General features: G+C 45.1%; 1 protein-coding gene across 2 annotated transcripts in view; it reads right to left on the bottom strand.

Annotated features, from left to right (window-relative positions):
* Positions 1 to 17044, bottom strand: part of PTDSS1 (phosphatidylserine synthase 1) — a 65637-nt gene that overhangs the window by 10485 nt on the left and 38108 nt on the right. For both annotated transcript variants that reach the window (XM_061171795.1, XM_061171796.1), the window contains 5 exons: positions 15161 to 15312; positions 13011 to 13152; positions 10963 to 11075; positions 7952 to 8017; positions 1352 to 1451 (listed from right to left, as the gene is read on the bottom strand). In XM_061171795.1, coding sequence (XP_061027778.1) covers positions 1352 to 1451; positions 7952 to 8017; positions 10963 to 11075; positions 13011 to 13152; positions 15161 to 15312 — 573 coding nt within the window. The remainder of the gene's footprint in view (positions 1 to 1351; positions 1452 to 7951; positions 8018 to 10962; positions 11076 to 13010; positions 13153 to 15160; positions 15313 to 17044) is intronic.

Genomic DNA, 17044 nt, shown 5'->3' with positions numbered 1-17044 from the left:
AAAAATAGACACCATAAAAGGCAATAAGAAACACTTTAAAAATACAGAGTTTAGTCTTGTTCCCCCTCCCCACCAATTAGACCTGAATCTGATTAAGCCTCTAGATCCAGCTACCAATTTACAGAAAATACAGAGGACAAAGAAATCTGTTAAGTTACAGTAAGGATGGAGTCAGTAAAACCAGACTGAGGGAAAATCTAGAAGATAAAAGAGCTTGTTTCTTCAATGTAAAGGAGAGAGAGCTAGAGACAGAGGGAAAACTGTAGATTAAGAGAGACCTTTTATTAAAAAGCATGCCAACCAACTGCAATCAGTGGATGTTGATTCAAATAAACTGCTAAAAAATACAAAATGTAAGGAAATGTTAGAAATGTGAACTTTGATTAGCTATTTGACAGTATGAAGGAATTAATTCTTATTCAGGTGTGATAATGGTACGGTGGTTGCACCAACCAAAAAGCATTCTTATTTTCTTTTAGAGATACATCCTGAAATAGTAAAGTGGGTCTGCTTCAAAGTAACCCAGGGTTGGGGATAGTGAGTATGGAATATAAGGACATAAGACTGGCCATGGGTTGATAATTGTTGAAACTGGATGATGGGTGCATGACGGGTGAGCGACCCCCTATCTACTTCCACATATGTTTGAAATTTTCTATGATCATTAAAAAAAAAAAAGCCCGAGTTAATTTTCTGGACCAAGTAAGTAAAAGGGAAGAATCTTAAATGATTCACCAAAGTAACAAAACAAATTAAGAAGCGCAATCACAGAATTTTAAGCTAGGCAAGATCTTGCTTCATTTGAAAGATGAGGGAAAAGTCCCAGGACAACGGAGCTGGAGGCCCCCAGGGCTCTTCCCTTCCGAGAGGAAAACACATCCTTCACAGGTTTATAATGTCAGCCCCACGGGGAAGAAACTGTATGGTCTGATTACCTCCAAAAACACCTCACATGGCCTATAAACAACAGTCTGTCATTTTGTACATAAACCCTTGGACAGTAATACATATGTTACGGGACACTGTAACCATCCTTATCCCCTCATGGCAGGCCTGACATTTTCAGCAAGTGTAGATGAATTCTCATAAGTGAAATAAATGAGAGTATGATGCACCTGCTGAGGGCATTTGACCAGAACCTGCAAAGGTGACCAATTTTAGGTGCCATGTGGTCCTATGTATTTATTCTTGAACTTCAGACTAGTGGCCAATCTTGCGTCACTACAGTAGAATGTCCTGTCTATAAATTTCTAAGGAACCTTGGTACACAAGAGTGTTTTGTTTTGTTTTGTTTTAGAAGACACCATGGGGACTTTAACTAACACTTTTGGGTAAAAAAGTAATGACTTACCACACAAAGAAGCCAAAGCACAACATAGAGTATTTGGGTCTTAGAGAAGAGATCTTGTCCAAATTTTATGCAGACAATAGCTTCCAGGAAACCAATGACCCTGTTAGACAGAACAAGAGGTTAAATATGATTTCATCTTATCAGGACATTATGCATTACCAGAAATATGCATAATTCCATCAAAAAGTTCAAGTGGTCATAAGATTTCTGCCCCAAACACTGCAAGCAGGTCCCCTACAAAATGACACTGTGCTTTCTTCAGGAATAATATATATTATTATACATACATACATATTTAGACTTAATTAAAAGTTTATTGTACCGTCACTCCTCTCTTCTTTTCTGCAGACTATTTTTTTTAGAGCAGTTTTAGGTTCACAGCAAACTTGAGGGGAAGGTACAGAGTCCCTATAGCCTCTGCCCCGACACATGCACAGCCGCCCCCGCTGTCAACATGTGTCACAAGTGACGAACCTGCGTTGACACATCACCCAAAGTTCATAGGTTATGTCAGAGTTCACGCTTGGTGATGTACATTCTATGGGTTTGGACAGATGTATAATGACAGGTATCCACCATTAGAGGGTCATACCGAATGGTTTCACTGCCCTGAAAACCCTCTGTGCTCTGCCTATTCATCCCTCTATCCCTCCCCAGAAATAATCAAATATTCTTTACATCTTCCTTCCTCACAGACTACAATCTCGACTCGTACGTCTTCATAGCTGGAGGCTGCCTGGTATCATCTAAGTCAGAGCTTATCACAACGGGTGGACAGACGCCCCCTTGGCTGGGACCCTTGCAGGGCCAGGGAACCTACTACCTCTGTGGGCAGCTGCTTCTGCTGCTTGGTCTCTTTAGCTGTTGGGAAGTCGTTCCTTGTCTCCTGGTATCTGCCAGGAGGCTGGTATCTGCCTCCTTCCACCCCTGGTCCTAACTCTGCCCTCCGCAGTCGCATAGGGGAGTGTGAGCCTTCCAGGTGAGTCTTTCAGTAACTTGAAGGCAGCAATCACATTCCCTCCCAGCCATCTTAGAATTTCCAGATTTAATAGGCTCCAGTTCTGCTGATGATAAAAACCCTTTATCCTCTGCATCTGTAAGCAATTTTGCTGAATACAAAAACGTTGGAAAAAAAACCTTCTGTTTCCCTCTTTAATTAAAACATGAAAGAAAAAAGCTAATCTTGTATAACACAACTTCATCTATGAATATTAAAATCAGACCTTTATTAAGGTTCAGAGCTTGAAGGTAAGAACGGATGAGGTGAGGGTGACATAGCCGGTCACGTGATCCTAAAGACTGCCCAGGAACAGCGATTTCAGATAAGGCCACCTTAGGTGTGCCTTGCTCACGACGGAATCTAGAGGGACTGGTCTTGTTGCACAGATAATCTCTAAAAGGGCAGGAAGGGGCCCAGAAGGCCCCCGGTCCCCTCCCTACTGGCAGACACAGAGGTCACTGCCATGGTCAAATGGATGGACGGCTCTAAACAACTGAATGCCCAGAGTCAGAACCACCTGTGCAAAGCAGAAAGTCTCCTGGACACGTCTCTAGAGAATCTGGAGCTGTCTTGGCCCACAGCCCCAACGAAGCAAGGTTAGGAGTGGTCACCTGAATCTGTACAGAGCACCCCCTCCTCCTCCCCACCTCCCGGCCACAACAAAGGTCGGCACGTTTGAGAGCAGGGCTGAGGTCGACTGTCACACTGAAGTCGAGGTCGCGAGCCAACACTAGAAGGCAGGGAAGCAGCGAGGGCAAGGGTGCCTGCCAGCGGACACACAGAGCGTATGCTGCCTCTTGCTGGGACCTCTTGCTGGGATGCAGAAGGACTGCATCAGAAAGTGTTAAGCCCAGGAAAGAAGTGTGCCTACCTGCCCTTAACCAGACAGAACACCCAGAGCTTACTGTGAGAGGTTTCTGGGTATTCAAGCCGACTGAGGCAGCTTTCAAGAGCTTGGTGACCAGCAGACTAGAGCTGTTTCTCCAACTTTTGTGATCTGAGACCCACGGCAGGAAGCATATTTTTCACTGTGGCCCAGTACACACACACACACACACACACACACACACACACACGACTGAAACAAAAGTCACACAAAACAACTGTCCCCTGGCTCTGACATCTTCCTACTCTATTTCATTTTTAAGAAAATGCTGTTCAGGACCCACTCAGTTGACTTCGTAACGACCTGAAATTTGCCCTAAAGACCAGTGTTTTTCAGTCAGGAACTTTAGGATATGACTTGACCCCACGTGCTGAGGAATCTTAGCTGAGCTGTTGTCCGTGAAGGTGACCTTGAGCAGAGACTGGGGCGGGGGGTGGGGGGGAGGGGGTCAGGAGTGAGGGGAAGGGGCAGAGCGAGGTCAGGGTAACACGGGTCTTGAGGGCCACCCCAGAGCTTGGCTTTTAGTCTGAGGGACACGGGAGCTCCTGGGGGGGTTTGGAGCAGAGGGTTGAATGTGATTCACTCTACGTTTTAAGGTGATCGTTCTGGCGGCTGAACTGAGAACTGCGGTAAGGAGCACAGTGGTGCAGGGGCGCTTTTTCTAGTCCAGGACGAGGACCTGGGGGGAGATGTGGGGATGTGGGAAGCGGCAGGAACTGGGATGCATCAAACCCAACAATCACGTGGACCCTTTACCCACCAGCCATGGCCCCTCACCATCATCCCTGGCCCTGAGGAAGTGATAGCTGAGCTGAGCCTTAACCAGATAGGAAACACCTTCAATCATGCTCCATGGAACGTCCTGACTGCCTAAGAACCCCCGGGACAGGATGGAGAGGGTGAGAAGGAGGCAAAGGGTCCTGGGTGGGGTACCCAGAACCATTCTGCTCAATTGTTTTGCTGTATGTTAGGGTCTGAAGCAAGATGTCACTGCAGGAAAGGGATTTTCTAAAAAAAAATTTTGTGACTACCGCAGAGGCTTGGGGCTGTCAGTGCAGGTGTTTTTGAGCAAGGGAGCAGAGAGTGGCAGGAAAAAGCGTGGTCAGTCTGGAGGAGGATGGGATGAAGGGGAAGATACCAGAAAAAGGAAACTGGCAACGAAGCTACCCTTGCAGCGTGAGCGCTGTGAGTGGGAAACAGGCGCGTGGGCCGGAGGGAAGGCGGCGTGAGAGGCTGTGAGCAAAGGTCAACGGGAGGATGGTGGTGACCGGGCGTGCTGGGGAGGTTGGAGGGGTCGGGTGAGGCCTCCTCCGGTTGTCTGTTCCCCTCTGCACACTCCCTCCTCCTAGAAGGACCCTGTGCTTCACGTTGTGTCTACCCTTAAAAAATAAAAAAGGAGCCTGGAAGAACAACGGCATAATTACAAGAAGCTGCAGAGCGCAGAGGGGTGGAGGGGAAGCCAGCAAAGGAAACTGAGACGCAGCAGAAAAGGAAGCTGAAAACCCGCAGGGCAGCTGCTGTAGAAGGAACAGAACAGTTTCTAGACGGCAGACACCGCGGAGAAGACAGGAGAGATGAGGGTGGAGAAGGACGTGCTGATGTGGAGCTGACCTTGGACAGGACAATCTGCACAGCAGCAGAGGCGGCAGCTTACTGTCATGGGTCACCAGTAGGGCTGGGATAACACGTGCCAGGAAGCTAGTGGGGTGAGGGGCGGTTCTGAGAGTGACTGGGCCCCCGGCACCGCTGACTCTGACCCAAGCCCTGGAGGCCCAGCAACTTTCCAGAGGAGGAAACCAGCCCAGTTCTCTCCTTTGGAGGCACAGAAACTCAATTATAATTGGGGGGAGCTGAGTGGGGAGAAAGGCGAAGATGAAGATGGTTTCATGTGCACACCTGGGGAATCTGTCCACCTCGCTCTGGCCCTGACACGCCTACGGAGCTGCAGTAACAAGAAGAAGCTGAACTTTCCACAGTCCTGCTTCTCCCCGGTGGGTTCCCACTCCCCAGCTGGATAGAGTCCTATCTTGGCTGGGCTCGGCTCGGTTAAGTATAATATAAAAGGCTGTAAAGTTCAGATCTACGGCACAACTGCAGGGGGCCACATTGCAAGTCTGTTCTTCATTACATCAGCAGCTGTTAATGCCAACTTTCTGAGGGTGTAACATTTACAGAGGAGAAAAGTGCCCTCTTGAGGAGAACACAATGTGGGGTGTGGGCATGGTGGGCAAGCAGCCTCAGGTGGCCCTGCTCACCTCCCCCCGCCCCCCCGCCCCGCTCCCCAAATGCAGAATACGACCGTCACTACATGGGCTCCTACTCTGTTCCCTCACATCTCCACACCTCGATAGAGCCAAAGTCATTCCAAAGTTAGTGAAAAGAAAACTATAAAGCAGGGACTAGGGCTTCCCTGGTGGCGCAGTGGTTGAGAATCTGCCTGCCAATGCAGGGGACACGGGTTCGAGCCCTGGTCCGGGAAGATCCCACGTGCCGCGGAGCGGCTAGGCCCGTGAGCCACAACTACTGAGCCTGCGCGTCTGGAGCCTGTGCTCCGCAATGGGAGAGGCCGCGACAGTGTGAGGCCCGCGCACCGTGATGAAGAGTGGCCCCCGCTCGCCGCAACTGGAGAAAGCCCTTGCACAGAAACGAAGACCCAACACGGCCAAAAATAAATAAATAAATAAATTAAAAAAAAAAAAAGAAAATATTCCCTCTAAAAAAAAAAAAAAAGCAGGGACTAGGTGTTAAAGGAAATCAGACATTTCAGCGGTTGCTGTTTGATAGAACATGAAAAAAAATACAAAATGAAGGCAACAGGGAAGCCTGGGGAAGGAAGGGGCAGAAGATGGGAGGTGGTGGCCTCCAAGGGGCAAACACCAGAGAAGAGACTGGAGGCCGGGCCTCCTGTTTCACCGTCACGGGCTGACCGTGCTGACCGCCCAGAGGCAGCTCCTGCCCCTGTTCACGCGCCAGGCAGGTCTGCCCTGCTTGATTTATGAAGAGGGACTTGCTCTTTTTCAGCATGGCCCACTAGTTCTCAAGGTTCACTAACCTTGATATCACCATTCTGGGTGTCCTCGAGTCTCTATAATAAAGCATCCTAAATTAGCCAACTGACCTCTGCATCTCAGATCATTTGCATTTTACTTTCTTTCACCACTTTTCAGCAAGGTGCAGCTTTCTGGAGTGGCATTTGCCACCACTCTCTGGCCTTGCTCCTCTCGGCCATTGCTCCCTCCACGAGGATTATATTTTCAGACCGTCTGATTAGAAAAAAACTTTGTTGTAACACTGCCTCTCTCTCTGATCCACCATCTCCTTTTCCTCAACAGGTAAGTAGACAGAGTTCTGTGGCAAATATACCCACTCTCCGTAGAGTAAGACCGTGGCAAGGACTTGTAAACGTGAAGAGAAAAATGCCCGTGGAAAGAAGAGGCATGTGGTGGAAGAAGGAAATGCAGGAAAGATCCCCAGCCCTTGGACAAGACAGTAGGAAGGCAGCCCACCTTCCTCCTTCCTGTGACAGAAGAATATTAGAAATCTGGAAGATGTGTGAATTCTCTCTCCCGCCAGATCAGTAATCAATGGAAATCCATCCTATCCATAGGATGGAAATCGAATCCATCCTATCACCCTTTAAGCTACTTTGGGTAGGAAAATCAGCTTACATCACAGAATTTATGAGAAACAGTGACAATGGCCCTTTGTCTTTTGGAAAGAAGGCGGTGGGAAACTTGCCTAGATCAAACTTCACTAACTCCCCATAATCTGGAGTGAGAGCTCGAGACACACACACACACACACGCACGCACGCACTCACGCTTGGAAGGAATGACAATGCAACGTAAGCAGCAAGTATCTCTAAATAGTTGATGTCTTTGGATGATGTTTAGTTTCTTTTTTTTACATTATCAATATGCATGTAATACAGGGAATAAAAGTTACTCTGTTTAAAAATCTGTTAGGGTTTTCATCAGATTTTCTTTATGCTGTCACACTCCATTTAGAACCTAGGTTAGGTCCTGAATGTAAGCTCCCTGAGGGACTGAACTTCACCTACAGGTGTGCTGGATGTCTCTGGAACTTCAGTTGCTAAATGGCATAGTGAGATGTTGATGGTATTGAAGCAGAAGAAGCACTTTATCTGAGACACTGAAGAGTATCTCACATTTAATATTGGGGGTTAAACTGGATAACCTCTGCTTTCTTTCAAATCATTTAAATAATTGTAAATTCAGATACAGCATTTGTATCTGTAATGAGACAATAAATTGTCACCATGTGTTAGTTTTCTTTGGGACAATAAAATTAGACCCCGGTAGACAGCAAGCAGCCACTTTGTGGGGTCTTTCTGGTGTGAAAGTAACGTAAAATGTGCTTAAGCCCATCACGATATGTTGTCCCAGACTCACCATCAATTTCACAGGAAATTCAAATAACTCATTTTCTAATTTATTTCAAGAAACAAGGTCTCCAAGTTCTACATGGGAATTATCTTTTGATTTCCTAATATTTTTTTTAAAAAGTTTCTACACCCTCTTTGTGTAACTTGCCAATTAACTCTTCTAAATTTAAATCAGAAAAGGAATGTTAAAAATGAAAGACACACAAAAACAAAACTGCGCTGAAAGGCACTTAATGTAGGGTTAAGAAATAACCCAAGAAATTCAGAGGCTAAAGTGGTTTTATATGTCCACGATAAAGTATTACTCACCCAAACACCCAGCACTGTGTTCCCACACGCTTGCACTGTGTGTCGGTGAGGTAAGCGTAGTACTGTCTGAAACAACAAAGGTGGAATTCACTGAGAGCTTCTGGAAGACCAGCAAGTCAATATAGAATTAAATAACTTTGACAGGGTGAGTATAAAAAATGTCTGCCTCCACATATTTGAGCTGCCTGGTCTAGTTCTATTTAAGGGAATAGGAAGCTGGTGCCTGTTGAAGCCTTCCTGTAAGAGGCTAAGAACTTGGACTGGGCTGGAGGGGGATGGTTTAAAGAGCCAGATTATTGGCAGAGGCAGTCTTGATTCAGACACAGACTCCCACAGCCTTGAGCCAAAGCCACCCCAGGTGGGTGCCTCAGTCTCTCTCCATGGAGGTGATTCCAGAAGGTCTCCGGTATGGTCACTGTCTCCTCTGGCTCTTTCCAGGATAAAGGTTGCGGATCGTAACCAGGCGATAAATATATACATTTGTGGCTCTCAGAAACTTGAATGGGACTGTAGCTGAGCCTCACTGTCACTGAGGCCGATAACTTTGAATGTTACTGACATGATCAGCAAAGAGGCGATGACACGGAGTTGAGAGGCTTCGTGCAGCAGCCACAAAATAGAAATACAGTATGAGCCTCAAATGCAATTTAAAGTTTTCTAATAACCGTGTTAAAAAAGTAAAAAGTATAACTGATTCACTTTGTTATAAAGCAGAAACTAACACACCATTGTAAAGCAATTATACTTAACCATGTTAAAAAAGTAAAAAGTATAACTGATTCACTTTGTTATAAAGCAGAAACTAACACACCATTGTAAAGCAATTATACTCCAATAAAGATGTTAAAAAAAAAAAGTAAAAAAGGAACAGATGAAATTCATTTTAATAATTTATTTATATATAATCCAATATATTGAAAACATTATAAAGAAGCATTTTATACTGTGTTTGCACTAAGCCTTCAAGGTCCAGTGTGTATTCTACACGTACAGCACATTTCAGGGTGACTGGCCACACTCCCATTGCTCAGTAGCCACACGTGGGAGAGGCTGCCTGTGGGACAGTACAGGCTTAGAGTCTCATTACAGCCCCTGAAACTTAACCCATCATCTTCTGGGGGCGGGGGGGTGTGGAGGTGGGTCACAGACTCCTTTGAGGGTTTGATGAAAGCTATGATAAAGGCACATAAAACATGCACACAGAATTTTGCATTAAACTTCGGGGGGTTCACGGATGCCTGAAGCGCGTCCATAAACTATCGCCTCTGTACCCCAAAGTGAAGAATTGTAACTATAAAGAATTCAGGTTTTCCTCTAACTTCACATTTTCATTACCTAATTTGCTTTTGCCAGTTCAGCTACTTTACTAATTGTGTCCATGTCCTATACTGCACATTATATATTATTAGATTAAAAGAATGTTCACTCAAATATCTTCTCAAAGCAGAGTCATGTGAAAGTCTAAAAAGGAAGAAAACGGAGATCTGGTATGTATGTATGATTTATACTGAAGCCTATGAGCTTTCTCTCCCTTTTAGGGCCTGGCATTTCCTAATTGGGACCTAAACCCCATCAGAGTACTTCCATCTTTCCAAGAAGCTTGTCAAACCATCTCCTTACATATGAATAGCCTCAAGTGGTGTAGGAACACAGAAAGTGGCTAAGTTTTAAACAAAAAAGAATTGTGTGGAAACCCATAGGGTTTGGCAAAAATTTTAAGGAGCTCTCGAAAAGTCTGAACACTGGATTTTTAGTCTCTGGTCTAATCTCTAGTTTTTGTTGTGAAATGTTCAACAATATTGAAATTTTCATGATAAATCACATGTGATTTGCTGTTCTGTTTTATAAGACATTTCTTTCCCCGCTTATTGACTTTGTTGATTGCTCCTAATTTTATGAAGAAACTGCTGCTAATCTTTCCTGAAAATAACTGGAAGCCTCAAATTAAATCAAATTTTAAATACAGTAGGGAGGCTCCAACCCACCAAAGGAAAATTGCATTCATGAGATAACTACTTCGATGGACCACTGGTCTATAAAGTGACAAAAGGCTGCGGTTTACCAGCTGTTACTTTCCTGTTTATATATATATATATATTATAAATATATTTGTAATAACGAATGAGGACAAGAAAAGGTGCTAGCTGGGGGTGAGGGCTATGTCTGACCAAGGAAAACACCCACTCTCCCTGGCAAGTGAGGCCTTCTACTTGTGTAGTTCACAAGTACATTACAAATAATGAATTAAGTTATCCTACAGCTTCTAAAGAGCAAACCCTTTTATCTGCTTGGTTTGTATTTATATCAGCTGTGCAGAGATCTTGGGTGTTTCTACTGATCAATGCCGGTCCTCCATACTAGATATAAAACCCCAATGCCATTTCCAAATAGGAACAATGAAACAAATGAAAGTGTTTTGCTTTGAAGTCCACTGGGATTGGTCCACGTCGGGGACAGTCTCTGAACACTGCCACATCTCTAAGGCCCTACATGAGTCATGAATCCAGGGGAAGGATGGCATGGACACCCATCCTTGTCCCTGTTGTCCTGGAGGACCACAGGAAGGACATTTTTAAAAGGAAATTAACTTAATTGGCTCTAAAAGAACTAATAAAGTCCCATTCTAAAAATAACATAATTTGTTACTTCAATCCACCATAAAAATGTTTGTTATTTTTCAATAATCTCAGGAAGAAAACCTTAGCATTTCTGTTACTCCTTTTGTTTTAAGTAGGACAGTATGAGGCAGAAAAGAACAGCTGTGAAGATCGTAAAGGGGTTTGAAAATAATGGCGTGGTGCTGGTCTTCATGTTACTGAGGTCTGAGAAGCAAAATGTTTTCTTCATATTCTGGATGTATAAGTCTTTTTTTTTCCCCCCTGGATGTATAATTCTTCAGAATGACATTTTCATGGAAAATCTGCTAGTTTATGTGACTTCCCTTATGCTACATAGGAGAATACAAAGCAGGTAAACATGCTTAATTGACGGTCAGGCTAACACAGAATTACCTCACTGTGGGAGCCGTGATGCCACCAATAAAGAGAATTCTACACCAACTTAATGGATGACTGGCTTGGAACACAAAGATATGTTTCAGGAAGAAGGTATTCAACTCAGTCAGCTGCAAAAGAAGGAGGTGTGAGTCAACATGGTGCTTCGTGCTAAGTCATGAACATCTATTCCTTCAATGGACATTCTACAGCTAAAAATAACTGGTATGTTCAAAGCATTTCCAGAAAAGATACCGGGTCTCTAAGGGTTGCTGTTTAAGCCTGGTAACAACCAGTACAACACAGGCACCAACCAAGCAGGGGTCCAGGGGAGGTGCTGTGTGTTGAGAGGGGCACAGGGGGCATCAGCCACCTGTCGTGTTGCCAGATTCACGTGACTGTCACCTGGCTCACGTGTGTGAGCTGCTGGTACAGTCGGGAGAGAGACGCTTTAAGAGCGAAATGATGAAAACAAATCTGTGCCATGGAACACCTCCGCAGCCTGACAGAAATTAGGCCAGGTTGAAAAGTCTGACAGCAGGAAAGGAGGCTCTTCAATAACCAAAAGAAGCTTGAGGCGCGTGTGCGTGACTGAGAGATGACTGTGGACTCGGTCAGCTCGTGCCAGGGACCGAGCAGATCTTCAACCGAAGGCAGCTCTTAAAAGTGGGTGTGGGGTTGGTCCAGGCTTCACCTGGCAGTGGGACTGCTCCCTGAGGGCGGCGCCCAGTACCGCTCGTCCCATGACCAGTCCTGGCAGCACAAAAGAGATGTCCACCAGGAAATCTGTGCTCAATGCCCAGAGGCCACTGCATTTCCCCTCCAGATTAAGCAAGGGGCAGAGATTAGGAAAGGTCACTGCTTTAAGAGCACATCACGTGGACCAGCAGGTTCATTTCAGTGACATAAAATGTGCGTCTTTCCCCACAGGGCTGAGTTTAAGGATATAAAATAAAAACGGTTCACTCATCACCACATAAGGAAAGCTGATCACTGCACAGTGCTCACGATCAAGGGGAAAGTGGTCCCAGTGGAATTCTGCCGTTCTAGGAGCACATTCCGCTCTCTCTCCTGGGCAAATCCAAATTCCTCCTAGGTCCTCGTAATAAAAGAAAACCTCTACCTTCCCTGGCATTGCCCCATAAGATAAAACTTAACTGTACTCCATTTACATACACACTGACTTCCCCAAACCATGGTGACTATATAACTATTCACAAACACTTCTGTAGCCATAAACTCCATTTATTGACATGGGCATTATTATTCTCCCTCTGTGGACAAGGACCGTCTATCTTTAAAGTAACACATGCCCATTTTCTCCTTACGTTGGGAGTATTTTGTGCATATGTGTTCAAAATATGTCTGATGATTCTGAAAGACCCTTCAGGTGAAAGCTGGTTTCCCTCAGCTAGTCTCCCAAAGTTGTGAAACAATTAACCTGGGGACAGGAGTGACAGTAAAAAAGGCTGCCTCTGGAAAACAGAGTTGTTGGGTAATCCCTTTCCAAGACCCCTGGCTGTCTGAATCGCTTCAGTCTGCTTGGAGCGAGAGCCTCTCTCCACCGCCGACGCCACTCTGGAGGACCCAGGTCCCCAAAGGGCTCCAGTCCCCACAGGTAGCAGAGGGCTTCTGTATTTAGCGTTCTACAAATTACCCAAAGTGGTAACAGCTGAGGCACAATTTTAAAACTCAAATACTGAATTTGGACTGTAAGAAAAAGCCTTACGTTTGTTGCCGTGGTCCTGAAAACGATCATTCGAGAAGGTAATCCAATGCCTAACTCACTGGGTGATAGATGCCGAGCACAAGGTTTTTACAGGGAATTTTAATCTGTTTCCAATTTGTAATTCAAAGATCCATATTTTAAAACGTCTTCACGACGAAGCAAGACCTTAGGCGTAACAGCATCACTTTGTTTAATTATTCTCTATGTCAGCTGCAGAATACTACATCTTCTAAAGCATCGAGCTGATAAGTAATGTCAACTAGCATGAACCCTAAATTCCTGGATGGTTTTTATTTTGTTTTTGTTTTCCCCTACTTTTGAGCATTTGAAGAAATACCTGCCAGATGATCATGAAAAGGTATATTCCAGCCACTCTCTGAAATGAAGATTTGGGGTCAAACCACCGGACGTAGGTCCAGCTAGCAGGAGTGAACTGGAGCACGGCTCTTTTGATTTTCCCAGTGGTGGTGTGGATATCCCTGTGAGAAGAAAACAGCTCCGGTGAAAATCCAGAGAGATAGTAGGGGGAAGAAACAAAAAAGCAAAAGACTGTAAAAAACGCATTGACTCTCTTACAACCAATGCTCAGAACAGAAAGATTCCTTTCTATTTGAACGTCTCTCCAACAGCGGCCTCTACTCACAGGTGATGCGCTGAGAGCAGCACGCCAGGTGGGGAGCATCAGTGGACTGGCCACGCCAGCACAGGCCACAGTTTGTGAACTGGCGACAAAAGAAGCTGAGGTACATTAAAGACAGCCACCTGGAACTAGGCCAGGAAGGACACGACTCCCACCCATGCCCCCGCCCCCGGGGCGCCCTGATAAAACAGAGAACATGCTGCATATGTGAGGTGACCCACAGCATTTCCTCACTCTATAGCTTCCTCAATTAAGTGAACAGTTTGGAGTGACGGTAATTTTTAACCTTTCTTAGTTTCAATCCTAGAAATCACTCAATTTCATACTCCTGTGATAGAAACAAATAGTCCCACAGTTCACAAATGAGAACATTGAGGCTCTGAGAAAGGGAATGGCTGACGCCGGCTCACTTTGTAAACCTCAGAGTTGGGGGTAGATTCTGGTCCTCTTGTGCTAGACCAGGAGAGCTGAAATCCAAGGTCATAGTATTTAATAAATGGTAAAGATTTTTTTAATTCAACAAAGATGTATATCAAGGACCTTTAGGTTGTAGACACCGTTTTAAAGTGCTGATGGCATAAGGATAAACAGGCCAGGCCTTTTATTCTTGGGGAGGGGGGGGGGATGGGAAGGGGGAGTAGATGGAAACCAGGTTTGTTCCTTCACTCACTCACCCACCCATCAACAAGCATGCAGTGAGAAAATCTCCCAGCAAGAAGATTTGAGGCACAAGGCCAACAGAGAAACAGAGACTATCCAAAAATAAATAAGAATGATGAATAACCTGTATGTAAAAAATGGTGAAACGTCACAGAAAGAGGTAGAGGAAGATGGGAATAAACAGAGATACAGCGTGATGGAGAACTGGAGTACTTAATGTAGTGAAAAGGTTAATCCAACCTGATCTATATACATTCATATGCTTAATGTAACTTAAGACCAACAGGACTTTCTTGTTCATTAGTTGCGCTTGCGTCTTGGGAACTTGACAGGATGATTCTCAAGTTGAATTTGAAGCATAAATGCATGAAAATAGGGAAGCATTATGGAGTGTTTAAGGACCCAGACAGCCTGATGTAAATTCAGACTCTACTGCTTGCTTGCTGGGTGTCCTCAGGCAAATTACTAAACTGAAGCCTCAGTACCTTCAACCCTAAAGTGAAGAGAATGGCAGTGTCTATCCCTAGGATTGATGTAAGGCTCAAATGAGATACTGCGTATGAAGCTTGCTTGGAGCAAAACCCATCACTGCTACAGATTTTGTTACAGTATATACCGTATGAAATATATTAAAAAGTGTCCTTTCAAGTCAGTGGCCAAAGAAAGGATTATTCATGAAAGGGATGGGGAAAACTGGTTAATCAAACACAATAACGTTGTGAAATCTCCCCCTTACACCACATAACAAAATAAACTTGAGATAGAATAAATAAGTGACTTATAATTGCCAAGCCTATGGACTTTGTCCTAAGGCCCATGAGAAGCCACCACAGGGAAATGACATGATGGATGTGACGTTCCTAAGAAGATCATTCAAGCAATGGTGGCAGAAGGCTTAGAGGGGTTAACCTGGGGATGAGGGACTAATCAATCCAGTCATGGGAGTCTGAATTCAGGCTGAGGCATATGGATAAAAAGGAGGGGATGGATTTGAGAAACTCGTAAATGATTTAGCATTTTCTGGATCAATGCCTGAAACCGGGTTTATAATCATTTTTTGAGTTCCAGTTACTAATGCATAATTTATTCCTTATCATCAGAGAACATACTCATGTTGCGTGCTACTGAGGCAGTTAAATCTACATTGTGAGAAACCGTGACTCAGGGCCCGGAGGAAGATGACTCACTTGAAGCTTGCCCAGTGGTAAGTCCTCATCTCTAAAAACCGGCAGACGACCATGCCCAGCCAGATTCCACCACCGTTGCACAGCAGGATGTCCAGAATGACTTGGTCCCACCAGCACTCGGCAAAATTGGGCAGAAGGTGCATGAAGAAAAGCTGAGAAACACAAGCGATGACGAAAAAACAAACGTGAAAAAAACAAACCCGGGGTACCACACAGAAAGATAACTTTCCTTTTAATAGTACATTCTCTTAGCAAAACGTGTTGACATTTCAGGTTTTCCTGATGTATTAAACAAAAAATAAAACCGAGGTCTGTAATCAGGTTCTTGTTTATTTTGTGGATGGTTTGCAAATACTGCTACTCCAAACAGCTCCCCTTTTTTTTGGACACAGGGCTTTAAAGAAATGATGACCCATCTTGAAAAATACTACCAGTAAAGTACCTTGGCTAATGACAACATGACACGGACCCAGAAGAGGGAAGAGAGCAAAATGTTCCTAACTGCTTACAGAGCACTGGCAGAATCCTCAAAGTTAGCAGCTTGAGAATTTAAGCTGCGTATTTTAGAAACGGTCTATAGATAGTTGGGAAAAACAGTGAGTAAGCGGTAAATTAGCTTAATAGGAAATCTCACACTAACCAATTTGCAGGGATAATCTTTTATTAAGTGCCTACGATGTACAAGGTGGTGAGATAAAATGGATCAAGGTTCTTGATCTTAAGGGCAGAGGCCAGACGCTTATTCAGAACACAAAATCAGGTATGCTGTGGCAAGTGTTACAATGGTGACGTAAATTGAAACAGCAGGGACACTAAGAGATTCATTCTGGTAGACGGCAATGGCGGTAGACTTCTGGAAGGAAGACAGGGTAGAGTGGGATCATTAAGGACAGGAATGACTGATTTCAAGAGATGGGAGACGAAGGTGAGGACATTCCAGCAAAAGGGCACGGTGAGATCAAGGGTGGAACAGAAGTCTTTTACGGAAAGAGTTTTGTCCAAAACATAGGACCCATCAGCTGTATCGAGCAGCATGGCGTGCTATGTGAAGGCCCGCTTTAAGAAGGTCTGAAATTACAAAGACAACGCCTGACGGTTCTCTGGAAAGAGGCAACCCCATGATTATAAACCTCTGAAGTAATATAATAAATGCTACCAGTTAAAACTATTCACGAAAGCATTTCATAGATTGTAAAAGAATACAAATATTGTATGAGGAGTTTGCCTTCCTGATGTGCCTGCTTCCGAGGAGATACTGAACAGCTCCCGCATGTGACAGCGAGGGGCTGTGTGCTGACCCCCAGCGGGCCACGTACCACCGGGACTGCATTCCCAGGTCCAAGCCACGACATGGAGCATTAACTCACATGGGGCAGAGAGAAACTTCTGCAGAAGCCAACGACAGACTTGCTGAAATAATACTGGGTAGGGGAGGTGGAGGACATACGTCCACCCGAGGAGCCTTTCTGGAAAGTACCAGATTCGGGGGTGAGACAGCCCAGAGAGAGCGGAGTCGGGGAGCTGGAAGGAGCCATATTTGTTCACTTCCTAGGGATCTGGGAGCGTCTGCCTGTATGTATGAGGCAGAGCACTGGGGTCTGGGACCGGGCAGACATGGGCCCTGCCCTCTTGAGGCATAACGTTTAGCAGAAAAGGAAACATCTATCAAGTGTTTAACCTATGCTGAGTGTTTCAGAGGAGAAGAGCCAGGTGTACAAACATGAGCCCAGCCAGTGCAGACAGCAGGGCAGAGAGGGAGGAACTCAGAGGAAGGCTCCGTGGGAGGAAGGGACGCAGCATCTTTGAAGTGAAGAATGCAAAGCTGGCTGGAGCAGAGGGCAGGTGAGAGGGTTCAAGGAGGCTGGGGGGGTGGGCTGGGCCAGC

Source organism: Eubalaena glacialis, chromosome 17, assembly GCF_028564815.1.
Source record: "Eubalaena glacialis isolate mEubGla1 chromosome 17, mEubGla1.1.hap2.+ XY, whole genome shotgun sequence".
Lineage (NCBI taxonomy): Eukaryota > Metazoa > Chordata > Mammalia > Artiodactyla > Balaenidae > Eubalaena > Eubalaena glacialis.
The sequence above is the reverse complement of the archived record's forward strand: the minus strand, read 5'-3'. Positions and strand labels throughout refer to the sequence as shown.